The sequence below is a fragment of the Nicotiana attenuata genome, unplaced genomic scaffold (assembly GCF_001879085.1).
Source record: "Nicotiana attenuata strain UT unplaced genomic scaffold, NIATTr2, whole genome shotgun sequence".
Classification (NCBI taxonomy): Eukaryota; Viridiplantae; Streptophyta; class Magnoliopsida; order Solanales; family Solanaceae; genus Nicotiana; species Nicotiana attenuata.
Genome location: NW_017670932.1, coordinates 79939 through 107632, shown reverse-complemented (window position 1 = coordinate 107632; position 27694 = coordinate 79939). Strand labels below are relative to the sequence as shown.

General features: G+C 37.1%; 1 protein-coding gene across 2 annotated transcripts; it reads left to right on the top strand.

Moving 5' to 3' along the window:
- The first annotated feature begins 13558 nt into the window (after nucleotides 1-13558).
- On the top strand, nucleotides 13559-23621 carry LOC109244578. 2 transcript variants are annotated; one of them, XM_019411688.1, is made up of 12 exons: nucleotides 13559-13856; nucleotides 14203-14302; nucleotides 15634-15761; nucleotides 15835-15985; nucleotides 16121-16230; nucleotides 17022-17105; nucleotides 17358-17406; nucleotides 17517-17608; nucleotides 19010-19142; nucleotides 19349-20366; nucleotides 22592-22705; nucleotides 22806-23621. In XM_019411688.1, coding segments are annotated over exons 1-12 (2583 nt in total). In that variant the 5' UTR covers nucleotides 13559-13854; the 3' UTR covers nucleotides 23408-23621. The 2 variants fall into 2 exon arrangements, with proteins under 2 accessions (XP_019267233.1, XP_019267234.1); XM_019411689.1 differs by having other exon boundaries at nucleotides 13560-13856; nucleotides 22595-22705.
- Nucleotides 23622-27694: the final 4073 nt, after the last annotated feature.

The following is a 27694-nucleotide window of genomic DNA, read 5'->3' as shown; positions in this document are numbered from 1 at the left end:
ATCGCAAATGCGAGGAAAGGGAGGTGCGGTATGGGATCGCAAATGCGAAGGATAACTTCGCAAATGCGAAGGGCTAGGGATCGCAAATGCGTGGCCCTTTTCGCAAATGCGAAAGTCCCCCTCATGGCCTGGCTTCGCAAATGCGAAGCTGTGCTCGCAATTCCCAAAACTGGGCAGTCGCAAATGCGACTTGCATGGTCTTAAATGCGAACCCTTTATAGTTGGAGGGAGTTCGCAAATGCGAACTAAGGTTCGCAATTCCCAAGTTAGCAGGCCAGGGTTCGCAATTGCGAACCCCAGTTCGCAATTCCCATATCCGAGGCCCAGCAAATTTTATACTTAGCCGAATTTTCATCACTTTTCACCATTCTTTCAAAACCCAAACACCATAGGCGATTTTTCAAGAACAATCTTCATCCCAAATCAGCTGTAAGTCGATTTTTACTCAATTCTTTCAATCTTTAACATCATTTAACATATTTTTCACTTAAAATCAAGGATTTTCATGGGTGAGATTGGGGTTTTTGGGTAGAACCTAGATTTTCTAAAAATTGGGGATTTGGACCTTGATTTGAGGTCCGATTTTAAAATAAATTACATATTTGAGTTCGTGGGGGAATGGGTAACCGGGTTTTGGTTCGAACCTCGGGTTTTGACCATGTGGGCCCGGGCAATTTTGGAATTTTTGGGAAAAACTTTGGAAAATTCATTTTTATGCATTCAAATTGATTCATTTAGTGTTTATTAATGTAATTAAGTAATTTGTGGCTAGATTCGAGCGGTTTGGAGGTGGAATTACGAGGTAAAGCCATAGTTGAGGCTTGAGTTGAGTTCAAGGCATCGAGGTAAGTGTTTGGTTTAACCCTAGCTTGAGGGAATAGGAGTTGAGTCTTATTTGTAACTTGCTAATTGTCGAGTACGATGTATAGGCATGGTGACGAGTATCTATACATTGGTGTCACGCATGACCGTGAGTCCTTATTTGCGAATAGTTTGGTTGTTGTTATGCCTTCCATGCTTAAACGGTGATTTCTATATGTCGTAAAGACCTTGTGAAAGAAATTATGATCTTGAAACTTCGTGGAGCATTGGCTCAGGTTGAAATACAATTTGTGAAGGTATATGAGATAAGCAACTCTATGGAGCATTGACTCAAGTGATAATGTGAACTATGAGATGAAAGTGAAAGAAAGGAAAGAGTTAATGATTTATTCCCTTGCCGGGACGTTGTTGGTTATTGATATTGTACCCTTGCCGGGTTCTTAATTGTTATTTGTGTTCCCTTGCCGGGATTTTTATTATTGTTTATTTATTTCCCTTGCCCTTGTTTGTGATTGCTGATTGGGTGAGGAAGAATGTTAAAGCACGAAGGGTGATGCCGTGCACTGTTTGTTTATGGTAAGGAAAGAGTGTAAAGCACGAAGGGTGATGCCGTGCATGGTTGCTTATTATGAGAACGAGTGATAAAGCACGAAGGGTGATGCCGTGCACGATTGTGATATGAATCTAATGCACGAAGGAACATTCCGTGCCATGATATGATTACTAATGCACGAAGGAACATTCCGTGCCATGATATGAGTGTTTATGCACGAAGGATCATTCCGTGCCATCGTTCTTGTGAGGTAAAGCACGAAGGGTGATGCCGTGCACTTTGTATGATTGCGTGGTGAGGATGAGAGTAAAAGCACGAAGGGTGATGCCGTGCACTTATTGCAGTTGCTATGATTTCTTGTTGTTATCAGTTCAAGTGCATTAAATGTCTTATTCCACTATTTCTGTGATTCTTTATGTTGACATTTCCCTTTATCGTGTTACTTGTTATTATTGAACCAAGGTGTCCTTGCGCAATGTTATGTCTTGGATTTATGCCTTAATTGCTACATGTTTATGTGACTTAATTGCTACGCGACATTCAACGTATTAAATTACTAAACTGCCTAATTTCCCCTTTATAATCCATAATCAATTGCTATTTGTCATTATTTGTTTTCCTTGGTGAATCATAAATTTTGTGTACTTGTTGTCTTAGGAACTCGTATTAATTGTTGCGTTTGTTAGAGTAAATTTTCTTTTGGAGGAACTGTTGATTTATTGAAATGGGAGCGGGTGGTACGCCTACCACGAGTGATATTGAAATGGGAGCGGGTGGTACGCCTACCACGAGATATTGAGAAATGGGATCGGGTTGCACGCCTGCAACAAGATGAGTTGAATATGAAAGTTGCCTCATCTCTTCATTTATTGCTAGAAGTTAAATTGTAGATGTACGCTTTATTATTCCTGAAATTCTATTTCTAACTGTTGCCCCTGAAGCATGCTCCCTTCCCCATCTTAAATTGTTATTTTTCTTGCTACGTCTCCGTTGTACTTGTATATATAACTGCACAGGTTTATTTGGTGGTCTGGTCCTAGCCTCGTCACTACTTCGCAGGGGTTAGGCTAGGCACTTACCAGCACATGGGGTCGGTTGTGCTGATACTACACTCTGTGCTATTTTGCACAGATCCCAGGCTTCAGACAACAGCAGCAATAGAGTTGGAACAGGCTTTCAGCCCAGCGAGACCCGAGGTAGCCTTGCAGGCATTCGCAGGCCCTAGCGTCTCCTTTCATCTATGTTCCTGTTTCTTTCATGTAACTCTGGAGACTGTGTCGAGTTTATTTCTTTCAGACCTTTATGTGTAGTATTCTTAGACCGTCTGTGAAGCTGTGACACCAGTCTTGGGTAGAGGCTTTGGTTGAGATCTTCCGCATTTTTATTCAGTTTTCTATAATATTGAGACTTCCGCTTATAATTTAATTTTGTTGCTTTTGAATTACTGCCGATAATTGTTAAAAGGAATTATGTTATTAATGGAAAAGTAATTAAATTTGGCTTGCCTAGCTCTCATTAGTAGGCGCCATCACGACTCCCGAGGGTGGAAAATTCGGGTCGTGATAATTTAGTATGTATTACTCGGGAGAGGGTGCATATTTAGGTAGTTTTTGAACAATATCACTCCTAACGTATATGAGGATCAATACGAAGGGTTTAAAGGTGGGATTAGGGATAACAAAACCTTGGTGCGATCTGAGTGAGCTGTATTTAAGGCCAGCTAGCGTAATTCAGGAGAATATGTCTAGTATATTGTTGTAATTACTCGGGAGAGAGTTACGACAGCCTGAGTGCTCATGATCGGTAGAGAAGACTTAGGCAAATTTATAGAAAATGAAGCGGAAAGGATTCCGATAATAGGAGAAATCATAATCCAAGATAATTTCAATTCTCGTGTACAAACCGTTCGTAGTCAGTTACTCCTCTGTTCCAATTTATGTGAACCTGTTTGACTGGGCACGAAGTTTAAGAAAAAATAAAGACATTTGGAATTTGTGGTCCTAAACAAGTCAAAAAGGGGCCCAGACTATTTGTGTGGTTATAAAAGCTTCTCATTTAAGGGTAGAATGTAAGTTTAAGCTAAATTGTTTCCAAATTTAGAAAGGGGTCATTCTTTTTGGAATGGACCAAAAAGAAAATAGGTTCACATAAACCGGAACGGAGGGAGTATTATGTATTGCATTTTCACTACGTATTATTTAGTTAGTAAACATCCAATTTATTACTTAAATATTTCTGAAGATTGAATACGTGAATTTGTGTGAATCCAATAGCTGTGTTTAATAGGTTAATTCCCTGTCGGATTCGACTCCGGACTTGTTAACCGGAATATATTTGCAACGACCGCTTTGTCCTTTTTATAAGGCATAGTTGGGCGTGATCAAATTTTGGCATCGTTGCCGGGAAATTAACAGTGTTATTAATTGCAGCTAAAAGAAGTGCTAAAATTCTTAGTGTAGTCAATTTTCATTAATTTAAACCAAATACATTGAAATTCTAACGTTTATAGTCTTGGGTGTTACAGGTGCATGCTAAGAAACTCCTCAAGAACTGGTGAATTGTTCGAAGCATTATCAGATCCTGAGAAAGCTTTCAAGGCATTGAATCATACAAACAAGAAGGGCAAACAGCAACAAAACTCACCAGAACAAATCGAACCAGACATGGGTGACAAAGTAAATAACAGAAACAATGGGAATAACCCGAACAATCAGGGTGTGGTGCCTCTTATGCCAGAAGAAGCATTGTACAATTGGGCACAACCCACCACTGACAACCTAGCAACCGCAATTGCAGTCCCTCAGATACAAGTAGAATCATTTCAAATCACAAACAACATGCTGCATTTGTTGCAAAATAAGGGACTGTTCTCAGGGTCATACGTTGAAGATCCTCAGCAGCATCTGAAGAATTTCCTGTCGATATGTGTCACGCAAAGGCAACCTAATGTGATGCCGGAAGCAATAAGGCTGTTGTTGTTTCCATTCTCGGTGACAGGAGAGGCTCATACTTGGCTTAGTTCACTCCCCATAAACTCCATCACTACTTGGGATGAATTAGTGAAACATGTGAACAAGTTCTACCCACCCAATAAGACTGCTCAACAAATTGATGAGATATTGAGTTTCAGGCAAAAACCAACAAAAACATTACAAGAAATGTGGGAGAGGTTCAAGGGTATGCTGGTTAGGTGCCCACATCATGGCATTCCAGAACTGATGTTGGGGCAGAGGTTTTACATGGAATTGCCAGACAGCTTAAAGGCCAATGTTGATGCTTCAGCAGGTGGAGCATTTTGGAGCAAAACATTGAGAGAAAGCAAGATCCTACTTGATAAGATGGCCCAAAATTCAGGAAGGATGACAAGAGACTCTACAATCACTCCTATAGTTCATTCAATGGCTTTGGACCCAAATAACTCCATACCTGAAAATATGGCTACTCTAGTGACGCAAACGAGTATCCTCACTAAAAAGATAGATGTATCAGGTCAGAAGCAGCAGGTACACATAGTTGATGCAACTAATGGGGGCTTATGTACACCATGCATTAACCAACCATATGTTTCTCGTGGAGTGCGGAAGGTGACAACCAGCAATATCAGGAAAATATGAACTATGTGGCCAACTATGGGGGACAGAGGCAAAGTGGTGAGAATTGGGACAATAGAATCAACAATATAGACCAGCACAATAGCAGTATAACAACACCAACAATCCTGGAGCTATGCGACCACAGGGTCAAGTGGTGCCTTATCAAAGGCAACAAGATTACAACCAGCAAAATCAGTAGCTGGACTATCAACAACCTCAACAACAACAACAGATTGTGAGACAAGATGATGGGTTTGCTGAACTTAAGGGAATGCTGAATAATAGCAACATAATGGTGCAACAACTGATTGGGATAACTGGAAAATTAACTGAGAGATTAGAATGATGATAGGCTATAATTATGTATTATAGTCGATTATTACACTCTAATTTACTGCACTTTAGTTGAGTTTGCGCTTTAATCGCTAGTGTTTTGCACTAATTGTGTGTTTTTTGCCTTGTAGGAGTGATTTCGAGCTATATAGATGTTATGGAATGAATTCAAATGATTTGAAGCCTTGAAGTCTGAGTAAAAGCCCAAGGAATTAAGCTGGGATCGTGTTCAGGGGTCAAATTTGATAGTTAAGAACAAACGAAGACTTGAGTAAGCATATTGCACACTGTCTAGTAAAATAGACATAACTCTTTGCTCGGAACTCCATTTGGGCTATATAATATATGGTTGGAAAGATAACTCAATCAAATTTGATAGTTAAGAACAAACGAAGACTTGAGTAAGCATATTGCACACTGTCTAGTAAAATAGACATAACTCTTTGCTCCGAACTCCATTTGGGCTATATAATATATGGTTGGAAAGATAACTCAAAGGGATACAACTTTCATGTTTTACGTTTTTCCAAATTCTAAATGGAACAGGGTGAAACACGCGGTCAAAACTGCAACAGCGGACCTGGATGCGGACTGAGGCAGTGCACTGGGAAAATACCGCGACCGCGACCGCAAGCATCCAGACCTGAAAAATTGTCCTTTTTCGCGTAGGAGAAGGTATAATTATTTGGGCCCGTCCCTACTTGGTATATATACATGAAAAAATGGTATTTTGAGGAGGTTGGACACGCTTTTTACACAGATTCGACCTAAGGAGGCAGAGATACAATAGGAGCAAGGCGGGGAATTCTTCTATGAGTTTTTCCTTCCTCTTCCTATTTTTCATTGTTGGTTATGACTTTTAGTATTGTAGTTTTACATACTATTATGAATAGCTAATTTGTTATCTAGGGTTTTGATGGAACCTTTTGTAGGATAAATTCTTGTTATATTTTTATATAATTGAGCCGTTGGATTTCTCTACTTGTTCAACTACGTGTTTATTGTTGTTGATTGAATGGCCACCGATTGACTGTTCCTATTTATTATGTGTTGCTTGAGAAAGGATACATATTTAGGTGGTTGTTGAACAACATCACTCCTAACGTATGTGAGAAATCAATACAGTGGCTTAAAGGCAGGTTTAGAAATAACAAAACCTTGACGTGGTCATAATGAGCGGTTAGATAAAGCCAACTAGCGTAGTTCGAGAGAATATGTCTAGTTAATTGTTGTAGTTGCTCGAGAGAGAATTACGGCACCTAAAGTGCTCACGATCAGTAGAGAATACATTGGCAAAATTGTAGAGAACATAGCTAGAAGGATTCCGACAATTGGGGAAATCATAACTCTAGACCTCCTTAATTTAGTCTCCAACCCTTTGTCTCGTTAGTTGACAATTTTACCATTTTATAGTATTTGCTAGTTAATTAGTTAGAAATATAAATCTCAATTTTTATAATTTAGAAAATTGTTCAAACTTGTCTTCTTAGTGATATTAAACAGATATAGCTAATCCTTAGTTCTCTGTGGGATTCGACTCCGGACTTTTAGACCGGATTATATTTGCAGCGACCGCTTATCCTTTTTGGACTAGAGTTGGGCGTGATCAAATTTTGGCGCCGTTGCCGGGGAACTAACAGTGTAGTTGTAAACTGTATATATTGCTAGGTTTCAAGTTTTAACTTTTATTTTTATTTACTGTATTCTATTTTTTTTTTTTTTTTACTTGTTGATTTAAGAAACATGACATCTTGAAATTATGGGAATTTAGGTGTAGATAATTCTACTATTGATCCTCATACATATTGTGAAGGAAACAACCCGTATGAAAATTATCAAAATATTCCCGAGAGCGAGTTATGTGCACCAACTCAATCTTATTTGTGAAATGTGAGTGATGTGTGTGGTGGTAAAAATGGTCACTTTTATGGTTGTGCTTATATTTCTTATCTTCCCCCAACCCCTTGCTATGATGGTTCTAGCTTTTCTTGTGAAGTTAATAGGAACAAAGAACCTGGGGATGCGGTTCTGAAGGAGATCAAGGATATGTTAAAGTGCCTTCTGATCACGCCCAACTCTAGTCCTAAAAAGGATAAGCGGTCGCTGCAAATATAATCCGGTCTAAAAGTCCGGAGTCGAATCTCACAGAGAACTAAGGCTTTGCTGTATCTGTTTAATATCACTAAGAAGACAAGTTTGAACAATTTCCTAAATTATAAAGATTGAGATTTATATTTCTAACTAATTAACTAGCAAATACTACAAAGCGGCAAAATAATCAACTAAAGAGACAAAGGTTTGGAGACTAAATTAAGGAGGTCTAGAGTTATGATTTCCCCAATTGTTGATTTCATTAGTTGTATGTTTCTTATAGCTTTGACTTAGTTGCCTCTATCAATCATGAACTCTCCAGCTATCATAAATCTCTCTCAAGCAATTATGATAATTTACTAGACGCACTCTCTCAAGCTACGCTAGCTAGATTCACATTACAGTTCACTTAGATCGCACCCGAGGTATCGTTATCTCTAATCCAACCTCTAAACCCTCGGTTATGACTCTCGCCTATACTCTGGGAGTGATGTTGTTCAAACAACTACCTAAATATGCACTCTCTCTCAAGCAGATACATAATAAATAGGAACGACTAATTGAGGATCTTTTCAATTAATCAAAATCAAAACGTAGTTGAACAAATAGAGATAAACAACCAATTCAAAACTATATTAATACAACAACCAATTCATCCCCAAAAGGTTCCATCAAAACCCTAGAAAACGAATTAGCTATTCGTAATAGTATGTAAAACTACAATACTAAAAATCATAGCCAACAATGAAAAAAATAGGAAGAAGAAGGACAAACTCGTTGAAGAATTCCGCGCCTTGCTCCTATTGTGTTCTTGACTCCTTAGGTCGAATCTCCGGTCTCCTTAGCCTCCTTAGGTCTAAATTATGTCAAAAGTATGTCCAAAAAAAATGTCTGGTCCTTCTTGGCCGTCTTCCTTCGTTTAATATAGGGTTTAGGGCTTAAAATCCCGTATTTTGCACTTTGGTCCCTGAAGTTTACGCGTCCTGCCGCGGTCCTACCGCGGTTACGCCAGGACCGCGGCCAGAGTGACCTTCAGAATCTGCAGCAGTGTTCTGCCGCGGTCCTACCGCGGTTACGCCCGGACAGCGGCAGACCAGCTTCAGTTCTGGTTTTGTCCCTTCGCTTGGTGCACTTTGTGGATATTGTCTCCTTTTCTCCGTAATTGATCCCAAAAGTACTCCACAGACTTCTTTTATTGGATATAGCCTGCAAAGCATGAAAAACACTAATCAGAGCATCTTGTTATCACTTTTTACCGTAAAAGCTATACAAAAATGTGGTTCTTTAGGGCCTAATTATAGTCTAATTTACCTATTATCACCTTCTGGAACAAAATAATGAGAAACAACTGCAGATAGAGAGGCAAGAGGCAATTATTCGCAACTTGGAGGCTCAATTGAGTCAAATGGTTGGAGCTGTTAATGCTCAACAAGCCAATATTGGGGATAGTAGCCAAGAAAATCATGAATTTGAGGTGTTAATTAAGGAGGTCATAGTAGAACATCAACAACCTAGTCAACTACAATTTGAGGATGTCGATGTTGAAGAAGTGAGACTAGAGTCAGCCAAGGACTTTGAGGATACAAATTTTGTTGACTCTAGTATCACTGATGTTGAGGATGTTGAAAGTCCTGAAGTTCATGTGTTTGAGCGCATTGGTCCTCACTCCAAACATTTCCACATTGGGCTTGGATGATGATATGGAAATAGAGTCATCCGAGCCGATTGGGGAGTCAAGGAATGAGGAACAAGGTGCCTACAGTCTGGAATTTTTCTTGCCGGAAAGACAGGACTACATACCTCATCTAAAAGCAAAGAAGTGTAAAATAGTACAATGGTAGCTTGGGCCAATTATATTTGTTCCACCACCCCTGGAGCATAACCGAATACTTGAAGCCAAATTGGGGGCTCAATTCATAAGTTCAAGGTGGAGGCAAAAAGTGATTCATGTCGTGCCGCGACGTTAAATCAAGCGCTTGTTGGGAGGCAACCCAGCTTTACTGCTTTGCTTTATTTTATTTTATTTTTGTTTTTTTTCTAATTGTATTATTTTTATAGTGTCGATTTTTTATCTTTTAGGAGCATGGAATGCAAAGCCATTGGAATGATGCAACAACAAACCAGATGGTTGGAGCTAAGTGTGAGGTACCCACACGAAGGACCAGGGCTGGGAGAAGTCTGAGTACCCCATGAGATGCTAGTACTTCGGCCTTTGGCCTACCAGGGAGTTTCTTTTACCCTCTTATAGTTATGATGTGCATTGGGGACAATGCACAATTTTAAGTGTGGGGTGAGGATTGTCTGGGTGACTTTCTATGCTATTTTAGTTGTGTTAGTTTAATTGAATAATTTTTTTTAAATAGAAAAGATTGGACTTTTCCCGACGATAGATCTATTAGACAATTTTCTTGAGGGATTTAAGTCTAAAGAAAAAATAAAATAAAAAGTTTTTCTTTTGTTAGGTAGTGTAGCAATTCCCCCTTGGTTTTTCTTTGTGCCGCGGTTCTTTTCCAAGGTTTTATTTGAACCGGGTGTAGTTAGTTTTATTTTTTTAGGAGTAGGAGCCAGTGTGAGATGAATTGAATTGAAGCAATATCTCTTGACTTTGTTATGACTTGAGAATAGTGAGTACTTTGGTTGTGACGCTTAGGCTCAGTTTTTGACTCTTGTATAAGTACCTTAAATTGTATGATTTTAACTTTGCTTAACTGCTTTAACTAGAGTGTCTTGATGAGTCCAATCCTGAGTGAGTTATGTGCCATGTGTGTGTAAGCTTTTGTATTATTCTATGCATTGCATTTGATGTCTAGAACTTGCCCCGTGTGTTTGCAAAGCGAAATAGTAGTTTTGTTTAGTCTTGGTAGTGATATAGGCATTTATTTGTTGAGCCATATGTATATTTTACCCGCCTAATTTTTATGTATCGTGGTTAACCCCTTTGAGCCTGTAATCCTGTTTCTTTGGCAACCACAGTACAAGCCTTACCCAATTGTTTGAATTAACCATCTATTTGAACCTTTTAACCTCTCATGATCACTTGAATAGTTATGAACTTTGTAAAAGTTAAAGTGTAGGGTGGTTGGTTTGGCTTTTGAGTGGAACTAATGAGATAAGGGGAAAGATGCACTGTTTTGAAAAAGTAAGAGCCACTTGAATTGGAAAAGAAAAAAAAAGAAAAAAGAAAAAAATAGTTGTATTGCGGAAAAAAAAGTATTCCTTGATAAGTGGTGGCTCTTGATGTAAGTGTGCTTAAAGAAGAATGGAGTTAATATATAGTGATGTGAAGGTGGAGTTTGGTTTGACATAAGTATGGGGTTTGAATGTTAAAGTATATGTATTAAAGTGCTTAAGGAGGTGTAGTTAATCTTATATCTAAATGTATCCTACCCGTCCCGCAGCCTACATTACAACCAAATAAAGTCCTACTTGATCCTAGACTAAATGAGCTCGATTAGTAGAGTAGTACACTACGGGCAAGCCTATGGTGCGTCTTTTGTGGCATATGAATGTTATTTCTGAGAGTGAGTGAATTCTTTCTATCTTGAGTTCCTAAGTGTTCTTAAATTTATTGTGTGGAACTACTCTCTTTTGTTGTGTGAGGGCACTTGATTCATGAAGGAGAGGTAATGTCAGTGACCTCTATGTTAGAGTAAGTGGGTGAGTTATGAATAATGCGTGGTACCTGCGAGAATCTTGAGGTGAAGATGTTATGCTTTTGTGCTTAGTCTATTTTAAGTATTCTTTGTGTGATGAGTTAGGAGAATTATTTAAAAAGGCTCGTGTCTATATAAAGTGTAGTTTGATTGCTCGAGGATGAGCAATGGTTTAAGTGTGGGGTGTTGATGATAGGCTATAATTACGTATTTTAGTCGATTATTACACTCTAATTTACTGCACTTTAGTTGAGTTTGCGCTTTAATTGCTAGTGTTTTGCACTAATTGTGTGTTTTATGCCTTGTAGGAGTGATTCCGAGCTAAGTAGATGTTATGGAATGAATTCAAGTGATTTGGAGATTTGAAGTCTGAGTAAAAGACCAAGGAATTAAGCCGGGATCGTATTCGGGGATCAACGGATGATAGAGCAACGAAACGAAGAATCGAGTAGGCATATTGTGCACTGTCTAGTAAAATGCACATAACTTCTCGCTCAGAACTCCATTTGGACTCCGCAATATATGGTTGTAAAGCCAACTCAAAGGGCTACAACTTTCATGTTTTACATTTTTACAAATTCCAAATGGAACAGGGTGAAAAATACAGTCGAAACCGCGACCGCGGACCTGGACGCGGACTGAGGCAGTGCACTGGGAAAATGCCGCGCCAGGACCGCGACCGCGAGCGTCCAGACCTGAAAAATTGTCCTTTTTCGCGTAGGAGAAGGTATAATTGTTTGGGCCCGACCCTACTTGGTATATATACATGGAAAAATGATATTTTGAGGAGGTTGGACACGCTTTTGACACAAATTTGACCTAAGGAGGCAGAGACACAATAGGAGCAAGGCGGGGAATTCTTCTACGAGTTTTTCCTTCCTCTTCCTGTTTTTTCATTGTTGGTTATGACTTTTAGCATTGTAGTTTTACATACTATTATGAATAGCTAATTTGTTATCTAGGGTTTTGATGGAACCTTTTGTAGGATAAATTCTTGTTATGTTTTTATATAATTGAGCCGTTGGATTTCTCTACTTGTTCAACTACGTATTTATTGTTGTTGATTGAATGACCATCGATTGACTGTGCCTATTTATTATGTGTTGTTTGAGAAATGATACATATTTTGGTTGTTGAACAACGTCACTCCTAACGTATGTGAGAAATCAATACAGTGGGTTTAAAGGCAGGTTTAGAAATAACAAAACCTTGACGTGGTCATAATGAGCGGTTAGATAAAGCCAACTAGTGTAGTTCGAGAGAATATGTCTAGTAAATTGTGGTAGTTGCTCGAGAGAGAATTACGACACCTAAAGTGCTCACGATCAGTAGAGAATACATTGTCAAAATTGTAGGGAACATAGCTAGAAGGATTCCGACAATTGGGGAAATCATAACTCTAGACCTCCTTAAGTTAGTCTCCAACTCTTTGTTTCGTTAGTTGATAAATTTTCCGTTTTGTAGTATTTGCTAGTTAATTAGTTAGAAATATAAATCTCAATCTTTATAATTTAGAAAATTGTTCAAATTTGTCTTCTTAGTGATATTAAACAGATATTGCTAAGCCTTAGTTCTCTGTGGGTTTCGACTCCGGACTTTTAGACCGGATTATATTTACAGTGACCGCTTATCCTTTTTAGGACTAGAGTTGGGCGTGATCATAGCTCGCTAGGTGCTGGTACGGCTAACGAATTTAGGTCGTAACAATTACTTGTTTAACTTGTTAATTCTTATAAGTTATAAACATTGCCTTTGAACAGGAAAAAAAAAGGGGGGGGGGGGGGAAGAGAAAGCTTTTAGGGTGTGTTTGGTATTAAAAAAATGTTTTCTAATTTTCCCATGATTGGCTGACTTAAATGTTTTGAAAAATATTTACTACGGAAAACATTCTCCGTGATACCAAACACACCCTTAATAGTCAACTTATAACATGCTAGCATCTACAATATATACTCATTTAAAAGCGAACATGGTTTGGCATCATATTTTTAATCAAAATCAATCAAACAAGTGACAAGATGTACTTAACCAGATAAAATATGATACAATCCTTTGACTCCTAACTATTTTTCAAATCTTTGACTATTCCATGATTATACCAAAATCATAACCCAACGCCTTCTAAACGTATAACAATACACTAGAAACTTCTTAATACCAAGAAAAAAACTTTTAGAGCACTAAACAAACCGTTGACAGATTGATATTTTGACATTCCTCCTCTTTATTAATTAAATCAAACATAAAATAAGCGCCCAATAAAATAATTAAGATATTAACAAGTTAACTTGAACACCAACGTTCATGTTTGACTTTATTTGTTCACACATGTGTCGGTTTGCTAGATCAATTCACGGGAAAGATCGCCTTTTTTTTCTTCTTACAATAAGAAATTTTATTTTGTTTTAGTGTTCTGAAATTTTTTAAAAAGAAAAATATATAAAGGAGGAATCATTACACAAACAAAAAAATAAAATCCATCCATAAATGCAAGCATGAAATCCTGTGGTTTTCAATCCTTTGTGCCCCACCTCTCTCCCTGTTGTTTTTTCGCGTCTCTTTCTCTCTCTTCTTCCCATCAAAATAGTTCCTTTTTAAATTTCTGAAAAGAAAAGTTCCTTTTTTTCTCTTTTTCTCCTTTTGGTTCTTTTTCTTTCCCCCACACAATAATATATATACATTTTCCTATATATAAATATTTTCTCTCACTAGCCGAAACTTTTTATCTAAAAACCCTAATCTCCATTGGAATTTCTTCTTTCCTTTTTTGCTTCAAACCACCTGCATTTGCTTTTCATTCGACGCCAAAATGTATGTACATATATATACGCACCGCTTTTGTTATCTTTTCGTTTGTGTTCGTGGGGAAATGCCGCATCTTTTTATCTGTGTGATTTTCTTAAACCGCATTTTCGGAATTCGGAAATTCTATTGATTTGAATGTGTGTTTTATCGTTTATTTCAAATGTAGGGAATAGGAATGGGGATTTTTTCCTGTATTTTTATCTGCTGGTTAGGGTTTAGAAGAATTAGCATTTGGTTTTTTACCGTCTTTGTACGTATGTTTGGTATATAGGAGGAAAATTTAATGGTGCGTGTTGTTAATGTGTTTTTGTTGAGCTTTTAATGAAGGAGTGAAAATTTAATTGATTGACAGGACAATGATGAGCAATGAAGAAGAGAAAAGGTGTCCTCTTTGTGCCGAAGAAATGGACTGGACCGATCAGCAATTTAAGCCTTGCAAATGTGGTTATCAGGTCTTTTTTTTTTTTAAATAAATATTTTCAATGGAATATTCCTCTTTTAAGTTCCTGTCTTTTGATAGATAATGCTACTTGGAATTGAACGTCACTTAAAATTAACCTTAGGAGCAGCTGAATTTCATCTTGGTGCTTTTTTTTTTCATTGTTTTAATTCCAATTGCTATGTTTTTTGACATTCAATATGTTAGGCTGTGTGAAATTTTTTGCTGATAGTTTTTGACTCTGCTTTAGAAATTTGATGTTTGATGTACCTTAAAGAATTGTAGATAAAGGTTGGTTATGTACTTTTCAAGTGGTTCTCTCATTTCTTTCTTAGGGAGTACAACTTATTTGAATGGGTGAATTGGTTTAGTAGTCTTTCAAACTACTGCCTCAAATACTTTCACAATTTAGCTACTGTCGAATTGATTTAGATGGGTTGATGGCCATTTACCGGACTGCCTTCTGTGCCAGTTTGTAAAATGTCATTCTCAATTTACACCACATTTTATCCTGGTCAACTTAAGAGTGATCCCACTTACCGTGAGAGTTGTTTTCTCCATTGCATGTTCAATCTTCATCATGAAGTTTCAGAAATAGATGTAGTAGCATACCATTAAAGACCTTATGATGTTATTTAGAATCTTATGTTCATCCTCTTCTATGCTGCTTTTGAGTGAGTGGTACTCTTTTCATACTGATTTCACAACACTTTCTATCTTTAGTCAAGTTACACAATGTTAAAATGTTAATTTTGTGGGAAGTACTTCATGAAATTTTAAAGTTCTTATGATATTTCTGATAACGGGGTAGTAGATCTGTTCTATTGCTGAGTAGTGGATTGGAAATTTACTTGTGTGATCTATTTTATGTACGCACTAGTGTATATTGTTTTTGCGCATTGATTCTCTCAAATTCTGATTGAGTAAAAGCTTCAATGAAGGACATTTAGGTATATTGTAATTAAGATGGGCATACAGTTATTCCCTGCTGCGGAATGCAAACAATGCTTTCATATTTCAATATTAGTCCAGTATAAAAGTTTCAGCTAAGTAAGCAAGAGAACATTTAATCATATGATAGCTAGCAGAGTTCATTTGTGAAGGGGCGGTACTTAATTTGTGCTTGAATCAGGTCTCCTAGTTGGTTTCAATTCTTCCAAATAGTTCTGGAGATGTCATCTTCTATATTCAAAGAAATACTGGGAATGACTACTTCTTCAACTTCTCTCATGATATTGTTATTGATTAACTTCTTTTAGGAAGGAATACCAAATTTATAAAGTTATGTTTGTCAATTGATTTTTTTTTTTTTTTTTGTGGGTTTTTAACCTCAATTCAATACAGGTGTGTGTTTGGTGTTGGCATCACATAATGGACATAGCAGAGAAAGAGGCATCCGAGGGACGATGTCCTGCATGTCGAACTAAATATGAAAAGGATAAAGTTGTGGCAATGCAAGCAAATTTTGAAAGGTTATTCCCCTGATTGACTAATTTACTTCTCAAAGTGCTGGAGACAGAATCTAACGGACAATTATAAAAACAGGGCAGAGAACAACAATTCAAATCGGAAAAGTAAACCACCAAAGGCAAAGCCAAAAGCTAATGAAGTCAGGAAGGATCTTACAAATGTTCGTGTCATTCAACGTAAAATGGCATATGTGACTGGACTGCCTCTTAGTCTTGCAGATGAAGACGTATGGAGCTTTTATGTTATACATATGCTACTTTTAAATATCACTTGTAGAATTCTCCTTGATCATGTGCTCGAAGAAGGTTTCATTATCTTTAATTCTCTAGTATTAAGCAATACTCTTATATTTTTTGGGCAGCTCTTACAACGGAAGGAATATTTTGGGCAATATGGGAAAATTTCTAAAATTTCTCTATCTCGGACGGCCGGTGGTTCAATCCAGCTATTAACCAATGATACCTGTAGTGTGTGAGTTTGACATATGTCTATAATCTTGGTTCTATGTTATTTGTATTGTAACTGTTGGGTTTGCTTGTGTTTATTTTTTATTTTATTTTTTTGGTTTGATGCAACTGCCCTAATTGTTTCAAGTTACATTAAAAAAATAGCTATTTTGCGACAACAGTGATGTTAGGTTTGTTGATTACTACTGGAACTGCGACAAATGAAAAATTGAGGTTATCATATGAATATCTCTATTTTTATCTATGAAGGCGTCTAATGACTGAATTTTCTGTTTCATTATACCAAAAAAATTGTGATTTTGCTGTTGAGTTTCTCGCAGGCAGAAGTATTATCACATTCACCTTTATCTGATACTTCTATCATTTTCAGTTAGAATGTTGCAGAACTGTACAGTTTGAATTTAGTGGTAGTTTCCTTCCTTCAAAACTTAGTAGTAGTAGAGGCTAAAATGTTGTACATGATAGATTGTAAGAGCTGTCAATACTTATAAAAAGAATTGATTGTGAGAGATATCAATAAAATATCTTGCAGCAGAAACTGCATGTGGGGGAAAATGGAAGGTTTGATTGGATGTCTGCCTGTAATGTGTCCAGTATTTATGGAAGTTTGCAAGTGTTGAATTGTAGGTGTTATTAGATGATGGTGAAATGACAAAATCCATATTCACTGGACTTTGTCTATTTGTAGAGTGTGCGTGATTTGCTGTCAATTTTTTTGTTTGATTCAACTTTTCCCTTTTTCTTCAAAATTATTGCATGTGTAATTGTTTTTCTTTGTCATTTTCTTCCTTGCAGATATATTACGTACTCTAAAGAGGAAGAGGCCATACAGTGTATTCAATTTGTACATGGTTTTGTCCTGGAAGGAAGGTATTTGAGGTAAGGGCCTAACGCTTTCTTTTGGTCAAACATTATCATCATTTATAATTTAGTGACAAATGTGAAAATTGTAATTTAGAGAACCTCTAATTTGTTTTATAAAAGATAAATCGTTTAGTGTTGGAATGAAGATAGCCCAAATAGAGAGAAATAGATACAAAGGATTCATATATCCGCCTCCAATTGGTTTGGGTTGAGGCTTAGTTGATTTTTTGATTTTGATTTAGTGACAAAGTGAAATTGCCCTTGCAGAGCATCGTTTGGGACTGCAAAATATTGTCATGCTTGGTTGAGAAACACGGTACTGAACATGGTGTTTTGTAATCTCTGCTCTTTCTGTTATACCCTTTGTAGAAGAATTTAAAAGCAACCAATGTAATAGAAATGTTGACATGTGCTTCTTTTGTCCAGCCTTGCAGTAATCCTTCTTGTCTATATTTGCATAGCCTTGGCGCTGATGAAGATAGTTTTGGTAAAGATGAGGTAGCTGCAATTCATACAAGGTATTGGCCATGCAAATGTTTACCCTGTGTATCTCCAGTTTGAGACATGCTATCTCTGTTGGGTTTCTGTGACTGATTGAAGTGCTTATGATCCTCAAACTGAAGTTGACAGAGAGCAGCATATAACTGGATCACGTGTAATGAACTTTAACTAGCTATAGTTTTTTTTTTCTGAGTATGTTCTTCAGATGGGCTGAAGAATAGCTCATAAAGAAACATCGTGTCTCAGATTGGCAGTATGAAATTAATATGTCTAAATCCAATCATTTTCCTGCAAAAGTTTCATTTGGGAACTCTGTTTCCTAGCTGTTGACTTTGACATTCTTTGACAAGATAGATACTCCTGTTTTATCTAAGTAGATATTATCTTGTACAACTACTACTTGCGGAAGATTATTCTAGACAATTACAACTTCCTGAATGTTTATCATGGAGATAAATGAGGAAACTCAAGCAGCAAATAGCTACATCTAACTGGTTTATATTTGACCGCCTAGACACAAAATGTTGCATCAATTTGCCTTTATTGATCCGCTTGATTATTGCTTCAAGTGTTCTCCGTTTCTAGAGCTTTATTTTGTCTTAATATGATAGAAGTATGTAAACCTGATTTGGCAAATCATAAGGGCTCGAAACCATCATGTTCTTGATATTCTCTAGCTATGGTTACAGGTTATCATAAAATTCTCTAGCTATGGTTATTCAAATGTTACCAATTCGTCTTCCATAGAGAGACCTATCTTAATCTGGGAATATCATGTTATGCTTGGTTGTACAGCTGTTTGTTACTTATGTGCATCTTGGTTTCAGCTCTAGAACTGAATTGTTTATTTGTGTTTCTGCAATCTGATTTTTTTTACTTCTGCTGTAGGTTTAGTTTGTGGATATAAGCACCTTAAGTTTTACCAAATATTCAGAACCTGTTACATAGCATTGAAGTATCAAGTTAATGTCTACCAAGACAAACCTGCTAACATATAGTGACAGAAGTGGTGCCTCTTGGCTCTTGTTATGTGAATGAATCTACTATCTTCCTGTTAGAAATGATGAATTATGTTGCATCTCGGGGTGCATTTATGGAAAGATTGTACTACGATGGAATAATAGTGAGGTGGCAGTTTGTATTTTACTCTTCAGAATATATTACTGTCTCATCTTGGAAAGTGACAAGTTCTCTTGCTAATTGGATGTTATTGTAAATGGAGATCTTGCATGACATCTCTGACTGAATCTCTTTATATGCTTCTTTTTGTTGGACCTCACAGGTTCTTGTACCGTTTCTGTTTATTGGCCTTTTACTTGCATAGATAAAGGGTTGATTTTACACTGTCTTAATTGGTTGATAAATTTCTCTAAGAGTATATGCTAACTGGCGGTTTTTGCGCTTTGGCGTTTATTCAGAAGTAGGGTTCAACAAATTGTTGGTGCCACTAGTAGTGCAATGAAGCGCTCAGGAAATGTCTTGCCACCTCCAATTGATGAATTGTCCAATACTAGCTTTACTTCTACAGAGAATTCTACCATTCGAAGTGCAGTAAGTGTAAAATCTTTAGTGTTTTATTATGCTTGTTGGTAGTATATTTCTGTAGCAAAGCATCTAAGGCAATCACTTCCCTAATTTTCAGTGCAGAAGATGCTACATTTTTTCTGTTGTAAGCTCTGATATTTTTGGAAGCTACCATTTCTTGATTTCTGGCTTGAACTGAAAACATTCTCACCAGATCCTTTCTGCGATTTTAGGGTGTAACTAATGATACAGTGGATCACCGTAGCTATATGGCTCGTGTAGTCCCTTCGAGTGATAAGGATGGAGGTGCTGGTGAACCAAACGGAATGACAACTTTTGTAGATGTTGGACTGTCTAATAGTTCTCGTGCAGAGAAAGATGGAAATAGCAGTGAGGATAGTAGAATTTTGGATTTGTGTTCCAATCTATCTTCCATACCAATTAACAAAGATAATCGTGCTCAAGAAACATATTCCGATAGAGTGCTATTTGAAGTTCCGTCTCCTAACCAGCCTGTCAATCATCTGCGAAGGGATCAAGACTCTACAGAAATTTCAGATGAACCATTCAGGGAAGACTCCACATCTGCTGATGGTCAACGATCGAAGGATTTAAATAGTATTTGTCAAGAGCCATTTCTTATGTCATCCCGCTCTGCTAAATGTACAGAGGATTATGGTGGCAATTCGCTCTTGCATAGGGCATGTAGTTCGAGTATCAATGGCATGGAGCATAGATCATTACATAACCAAGCAGAAGAAGCTTTGCTGCCACTTTCATGTGTAAATTCCACACTAAATGATGGATTACATGACCTGAAATTTCAAAGTTCCGTGAAGTCTGATACAATTTATAGAGGTTCTAACTCATTCTCCAATGAAGAAATAGTGGAGCACTTACGAAGGACTGAAAATGGTAACTTGAATAATTTTGATGAAAGTTCTGCATTCAATCCCGTGAAGAACAGTATAATTTCAAACATTTTAGCTATGGACTTTGGTTCATGTGAAAATTCCCTGACCTCGCGTCACAGTTTAACTGGCCTGTGTAATGAACCTAATGGGCAGCGTGGTTCCTGGAATTCTTTGCACAGTGGTCAAGGGTTCTCATTTATGAAGCAAGATGGTTTTTCAAGTCAAAGGGCTGATTTGGATTCTTCTAATAATATCAGTCTGATGTCAAATCAGTCATCCATCCTTCATGACTTCAGAGAAAGGAGAGAGCAGCATATGCATGAGTCTCAGTATCAGAGTAAGTGTTAACAGAAAATTTTCTTTATTTGATGCCTAAAGTAGTTGATTTTTGCCGCCTAAGCTTTTCATTCATGGGCCTGTCTTCCTTTTCCTTTCAAGTGCTATCTCCTATGTTGCTTGCTATTGTATGATGTCTTTTCCTGTACCCACTAGACAAGATTTTAGTTAATGGCGATGGAATTGGGGCTGCAGAGGCTGTGGACCTGCTAGCTAGAGCCGTCAATATGGGCTTGACCTGTTGGCCCGGCCCAGCCCAGCCCGTGATTTAGCAGGGCTGGGCTAGGATATTTGGAGCCCATTTAAAAACGAGGCTTTTAAGTCCGGCCCGAGTAAGCCCGTGGCCCGTGAGGCTTGACTGAGGCTGGGCTGGGCCGGCCCGTGGACCTAATAAAAATACATATTTAAAATATATAAAATAAAAAAAGTATATGACACAAAAAATATCAAGAAGAGTATCCCAAGCTTAAAGTTTATTAAGCTCGTCATATTAAAAGATCAAAGTCTTAAAACATTAATTAGCTTTAAAAATTTAATTATTCTTAGTATTTAACTAATTAATATTGCATACGAATTGAAAATGTAGATAAAAGTAAGGATGTTAAGTCAACCTTCTCACAAGTGGATTCAAATGTGTTTGATGAAGATGATGTGTGTGCTGGATATCCCATAAGCGTCATGGACGTTCTCTTGAATATGTTTTTTGAGTTTTGACATTTAGTGAATGAAATATAGTCTTGTCTTTTACTTTTTTTAGTATTTATTGTGGTATATTGGAACAATATACAAAGTTATTAAGTTCTGTGAATTTTTTTTTCTATAAGATTTTTTTAACTTTTAAATATTTATCTTTTTTTAGGTTAGAACTTAAAAAAATATAATTATATTTAAAAAAATGATGGGCCGGCCCGTGGGGGCCTGCGGCCCACATAGGGCTGGGGTGGGTTGACTATTATAAGGCCCATCAAAATGGTGGGCTAGCCCAGCCCAGCCCGTCAATTGCTAAAGCCCACGTGGGCTGGGCTGGGCTAGCCCGGCCCCGCCCATATTGACAGCTCTAGTGCTAGCAGGGTAAGGGAGTGACTTGCGGAGCTGTAGAATAATGGTTTTTACTACAGCTGTAGAGCGGGACTGGGAGGTTTTTTTTAATAAATAAATTATACTCAGATTTAGTCCAAGTATAATGTGTTATATCAAACATAGTCACCTAAAAAGAAAGAGGGGGCCTATATCTGACCTCCTTGATACAATACAGAAGAGACATGAACCATGGTTCCTTTTGGCTGACAAAATTGTAAGGCAACTTATAGCTGGGCCAAAAGGAAATGTTTTGGCTGTAAATTATGAACCAAGGCTCACAGTTGTACGGCTATTCTCAGGCTGTGTCTTCTCAAGTCCTTCCTCATGCGCTACTGTTGCTTACTAAATCTCCATCATCTACCTTTGTTGGTTGCTTCTCTATCTTCAAGCATATTATACCACTATAGACAATAAAATTCCTTCCCCCTACCAATTCTCTAGATTGAGCCAAAAGGATCCAAGTTTAATTCAGAGAAACAAAGAAACAAAGGTGGTGCCTTTACTTCTTCTTTGGCAGAGTTAAGTGTACAATACAATAAGAAAGATGCCAAGGGGCAGGGGCAGGGTGGCATAGGTGTCTGGTGAGGAATACAGGGGTGGGGGTGTGAGATCTTTTGTCGGGACAGAGTTGAACAGCCCAGAAGTGGCAGTTTGGGTGGGGGTGGGAGGTGGGGGACCAAATGCTCTGGCACATCTCAATTCCCGTCCATCATTACAGTTATTTTAAACCAGGGTTAAACTAGTTTCTAAACTTACTGCTGCTTGCGCAGTATTCTTCTGGCATTAAAATTTAATTTGCTTTGGTATGTTTTCTGACAAGCATTTCACCTAATGCTTGATTGCCACTGTAATTCAACAAGTTAAAACTGTTGACAGCACTAGCAGGAATATTAAAAAGTTCTAGCTCTGCTTGGTATTGATCTCTAGGGAAAAAATGGTTTGTTAGGCCGCAAAATGTGCTCCAAGAAGGAATTGCATAGGACTTTATATGTGCATGTGCATTTTCATGAGTTAATTGAGTTTTGTGATGGAACCTACTAACTTCCTGTACCATGTTACTGCTAAGCATTTTAATATGAAAGCATTACATCATTACTAAGTTTTGGGCCCATTTAATTTCAAATTGAATCTTTCGAACTGTCTTAGCAGTCTCAAGACCAAAAGGTCTGGCTCCACCCGGGTTCTCAATACCCTCAAGGGACCTGCCTCCTGGTTTTCCGTTGTCTGATGAAATTGGAGGATTCCCTCATACTCTCTCTGGTAACTCTCCTGTCCTGTTGTTGGATATTTTAATGGCAAGCTTTTTCTGTTTCAATTTTTTTTTGATAATAGGTTCTTACAGTTACTTCTATCTATGCAGGAAGTCAATTAGTAAATAGTTCATCAAATTTGATTCACCCCCCATCAACGAGAAGCACTAGAACTGCAGGTGAGGCTGATTTTGTTGACCCTGCCATATTAAGTTGTGGTAAAGGCAAGCCAACAAATGGCTTAAGTATCTCAGGCCTGGAAGTTGGGTCTCAGAGGAGAGCTTTGGAAGATGAGGCAAGGCTCTGGCTTCTGATGCAACAAAATTATGCTGATCAAGAAGGGAAATTCTCACGTGTTCTTGCTTCACAAAGTCCATCTGCACATCTGGAGCAGAGGTTTCACGGTGCAGATGAGTATGCTGGCCTAAATGACTTACGTGGCTTTTCATCAAGGCTGGTGGATCAGCGGCAAAACGTTGATCAATCTCTGTACGCACACTTCTCCCAGCAGAAGCTTGCGAATGGCCACAGTTCTAATGGCTACCAGCATAACGTTTTGGATGAGTTCCAATGTAGAAATGAGGTTGGCAGGATGGCGGAACTTCAGAGAAATGACAGATTAGGTCTCAATGGATACTATGCTGGGAATGGAAATCTAACATTCCAGGGGTCCAGGTCCGGCGATGTATTTGCCAGGGTGTTTGGGATGTAACTGTCTGTCACTATGCAAAACGAAACTGTCGTAATTACGTTATTGCTATGTAGTGTGCGGGAAAGTATAAATATGTTACTAATTACTTACTACATTTGATCTTGGCTGTTTTTGGGTTCTAATCGGGTGGTAGGATGTTGTAAATCCTCCAGGTCAACGACTCCTTACTCCCGTTCTTCAAACTTCATATTTTTCATAGAGAAATCTCTGATCAGGATAAGAGTAAAAGCTCATATCTAAGTGAGTCCTTGGTTCGGGCAGAAAAAGCAACATTACTCAATTATCAAACTAGTTGTAATGTTTTCTTATCCATGAATGTCACCAGGGCGTTCTCTAATTCTAATAAGCCATGATTTAGAGCAGAATAATTCTCAACATTCTACAGTCTTTGCCCCTAACTTGCCTTTTTCCACATTGTTGGACAAACTTCTTCGTTTTGGGTTAGTATGATGCACATTTTCCTAATTCATTTGGACCTAAATGTAGTTTGCTACATCTATGACTCAATAAGTGAGTGCATAAATTAAACTGCATGTGGTAGACATCATTTCCAGGTGCCGAAATGCTCTAAACTCTGGATTTAACATATTGGGCTTTTTTCACTTTTAACTTGCGCCAAAACTTATTTATATTCAGTAGCCAAAAAGTATCCTAACGCCAATATAAAAGGGTCCTATGATAATTAGGCATTTAGCAAAGCCAATTCACGAATTAAAGAGAAATCTGTAACATGCTTACTTAAGTTTCTAGTAAGAAAATGGCGTAGGTTGGCATCCATAACTTGTTCTATATGTAACAAAATAAATGGATATTTAAATTTTTATTAAAACGATAAAAATGGAATGGAAATTATATTTTAAAAGATTAAAGATATAAAAAAGATGATTGAAACCTACAGATTCATCAAAACTTTCACAATTTTTTTTCTTTCTTTTTCCTGCTTTCATCCTATAGTCTAGATAGATAATTTCCCAACTAATTCCTCATCTTAGAATTGAATTTACTTGTCACTTGACCTTGTAAAAGTATAACAGAATTATTGTTACTCATCTATATCTATATCTATATCTATCTATAATTAAAAAGAGAGAAAGAAGCAAGTTCATTAAGCCAAGTGACATCATCATTAAATGCCACTTGGCACTTTAGGACAATTCCCCCAAAAAATAGGAGCTACAATTTACCTTTGTTTGGGATAAAACTGCCGTACAACAATTTGGAGAAATTTCAGAATTTTTAATTTTTCTAAAATTAAACCTTTTAATCCATAATGTAATTTAAAAATCTTTCACCTACCACTTTCCCTAAATTATCTCTGCAAAATCACGTTTACCTTCCACTTGCTCTAAATTATCTCTGCAAGACCACGATAGTCAGAGTGTCCTCAACCATAACCACTATTGACACACGATTGATATCCACTATACTCGGTAACAACCGCTCAAAACTGCATGTTTATATTTGTTCCACTGATACACGTACTTCAATTCTAATCTTCCTATTGCTATCAAGATTTAAAGAAAACATATGGCTTATGCAAAAAATGGCTACTCAGATTGATTTCATCAAGGATGTAACAATTTCGAAGATGCAATGGAAGTTGAAAGTTCGGATTGTCCGTCTGTGGGAAGTACCAGATCGTTTTAATTCAGACAGAATTGGTTCTACAAGATGAAAAGATATTAAAAATAAGTTATTTTCTTAATCATTCGTTTTGTTATCTGTTTCTTAAGTTGCAAATTTTAATTTGATGCTTTATGTGTTTGAGTTAGTAATTAGTGATATGACATAATTACTTGTCATCCTATATGTGGTCATTACAGTGAGCAACTCTACTCTCTGTAATTCAATCGAGAACTTTAGAGAGTTTTAATATGCAATAACTGGAGGGGCATTTAATAATCCAATTTCTCCAGATATGTTTTGAAAAGATATTCAATGTAAATTGAAAGTATATCACATATAGGTAATAATATGTTATACCTTTTCTGTTTTTTAATGTTATGAAGTTGGAAATCGAGTTTCTCCATGTTGTGCATCACATGTTCTACCTTTTTTGTTTTTAATGTGATGAAGTTGGAAATCTGGAGTTTTTGCTCTGTTTCTTTGGCTATTTAATTCTCTATTGTTGAAAAGTAATTTTACTACAATTTAATATTAGTATAATTTCAAGTATTCAAGTATAGTAATATAAATTTGAAAAGTTAATCTGGAATTATTGTATTACAAAGTCCTTCAAACACTTTCTGTTATTTAATGTAATTTCTTTGTAGGGCGATCGGATACATGCTTCTATTGGCAAGTCAGTTTTGCATATTTTCAAAACATAAATTACTGAGCTTGGATTATATCATATGGCGAACTTTATCGTTTGTCATAATAAGGAGAAGTTCAACACCACAAAACATAGGTTGAGGCTGACGTTTACTCAACGGACAATAGTGGCTGAAACAACTGATCCACTTTTTCCAATGAATATCTTTGATTTGCGACCATATGATCAGTTGATAAATAAGGTTGATGTGAACGAGACTGAATTATTCGGTAAAAATAACTTTTACCTTAAATTTCTAATTATGAACTTTTCTATTATTTATTTTAATGAATTCTTTTTCTTTAGATGTGATCAGAGAAATCGTAGGTTTTAGTGAGGTACACACGCACAAACAAGGTGAAATTTCTAGAAAGTTTATGTATATTGAACTAGAAGATGATGAGTAAGAATAAACATTCATCTACTAATTAAGGGTGGATTTGATAATTACATATGCTAAAATTATATTTTTATTTCTATGTGGCAGGAGGAAGAAGTTGTCTGCTACATTCTGGGGCTGTCACACCTCCTTTTTTACACACCTACCCCGAAGGATAATGTATAAGGGAGTTTTTTCATTTAAAGTGACATTATTCGAAATGGGATTATTTATTTATTTTTTTAGAGTCACCACTTGGGATAGGATTAGCTTTTGGTGTCCCAAGTCACCGATTTAACTTAAATCCCAAATCGAGGAAAATTGTCGACTTCCCAATTGGAGTCTGCGAACCAGAAATTCTGAATAAGGAATTCTGTTGACCCGAGGGAAGGTGGTAGGCACCCCCGGACCTCGTGGTTCTAGCATGGTCGCTTAAATTATCATAAATGGCTAAATCTGATTTTTATACATGTGCAAACCTATAGTGCAATTTTAGAATTATTTAACCGCTTTTAGTTCATTTTTTTTAAGAAAGTGAACGTCGTTTAAAAACGTGTTTTCGGATCACGTCACATGAAATGCACCCGGATCCTCGACACATTCTTATTCAACGTTTTGAGATTTGGATTTGGGTTGCATAAAATGCACACCCGTATTTAGGAAGGTAAAATTATTAAAAGCGCGCCTAAAGCGATTAATGTGTTATTATCTTTGCGGAGGGCCGTGAAATTCGCTAAACGGCACGCCCCGATTTCTAAGTATTTTTAATTTAAGTATTTAAAGAGGGCCACGCAATTTATGGGTTTCATTTGGCGTGGCACACCTCGTTTTATTATTTAAAGGCCAACCTAAAAGCAAACTATTATTTTTCTATTGAATTTGTCTCTAAAGGGCCCTAATTAATTATAAGCACCAATTGCCATTATTTAAAGTGATTAAGGAATTTGGGCCTCCAAGTTCAAGTCCGAACTCGAACAAGGCGATCCCCATTACTGAAGAAACCCTTAGCTCGAGTCCGCTACTTTATTTGAAAAGCCCAAAAACATTCCGATTGACCTTATTCATAACACCCTTGGCTACTAAAGGGAAATTAAACCAAATGGGCGAAATGGCCAATTTTAAGAAGAGGCCAGCGTTGAGAGAAAAATAAGAGATAGGGAAATTGGGCCTATCATGGAGCCCAACAGCTCAAGCTTCTATTGAATCAACAGAAGACGATCCTGGCCTCAATTATGGTCAGGTTGAATTATTTATCCGTGGTCACCAAGCAGTCTAGGCTTTTAGACTATCAACCCAAAAACCAAAGTTTGATTTCGTTGTGCATGAGACATAAAATTAGACATTAGGAATCAAATTCATATATCAATTAGAATCTAAACCTTTTCGTTGAGCTATTAACTAACACAATCAATTATAAAAAAATGATGATTACACCAAGGTGATTATCTATTAAATGGAAGCATCAGAATTAACAGATTTAACATGCCGAGAAACAGGTTTGTGATTTCACAAGCTAAACCACTAGATATCAAATACGTGATATGCAACATGATTCCAAACACTCCCTAGATCTGGAGCTAACAAATGCGAGTAT

Bases quoted from the DNA above. Each gene is read 5' to 3' on its own strand.
- LOC109244578 (XM_019411688.1), top strand. The intron at 15,986-16,120 runs GTATGGAGCTTT...TTTTTTGGGCAG, and splicing joins TTAGTCTTGCAGATGAAGAC to CTCTTACAACGGAAGGAATA. The intron at 20,367-22,591 runs GTAAGTGTTAAC...GAACTGTCTTAG, and splicing joins GCATGAGTCTCAGTATCAGA to CAGTCTCAAGACCAAAAGGT.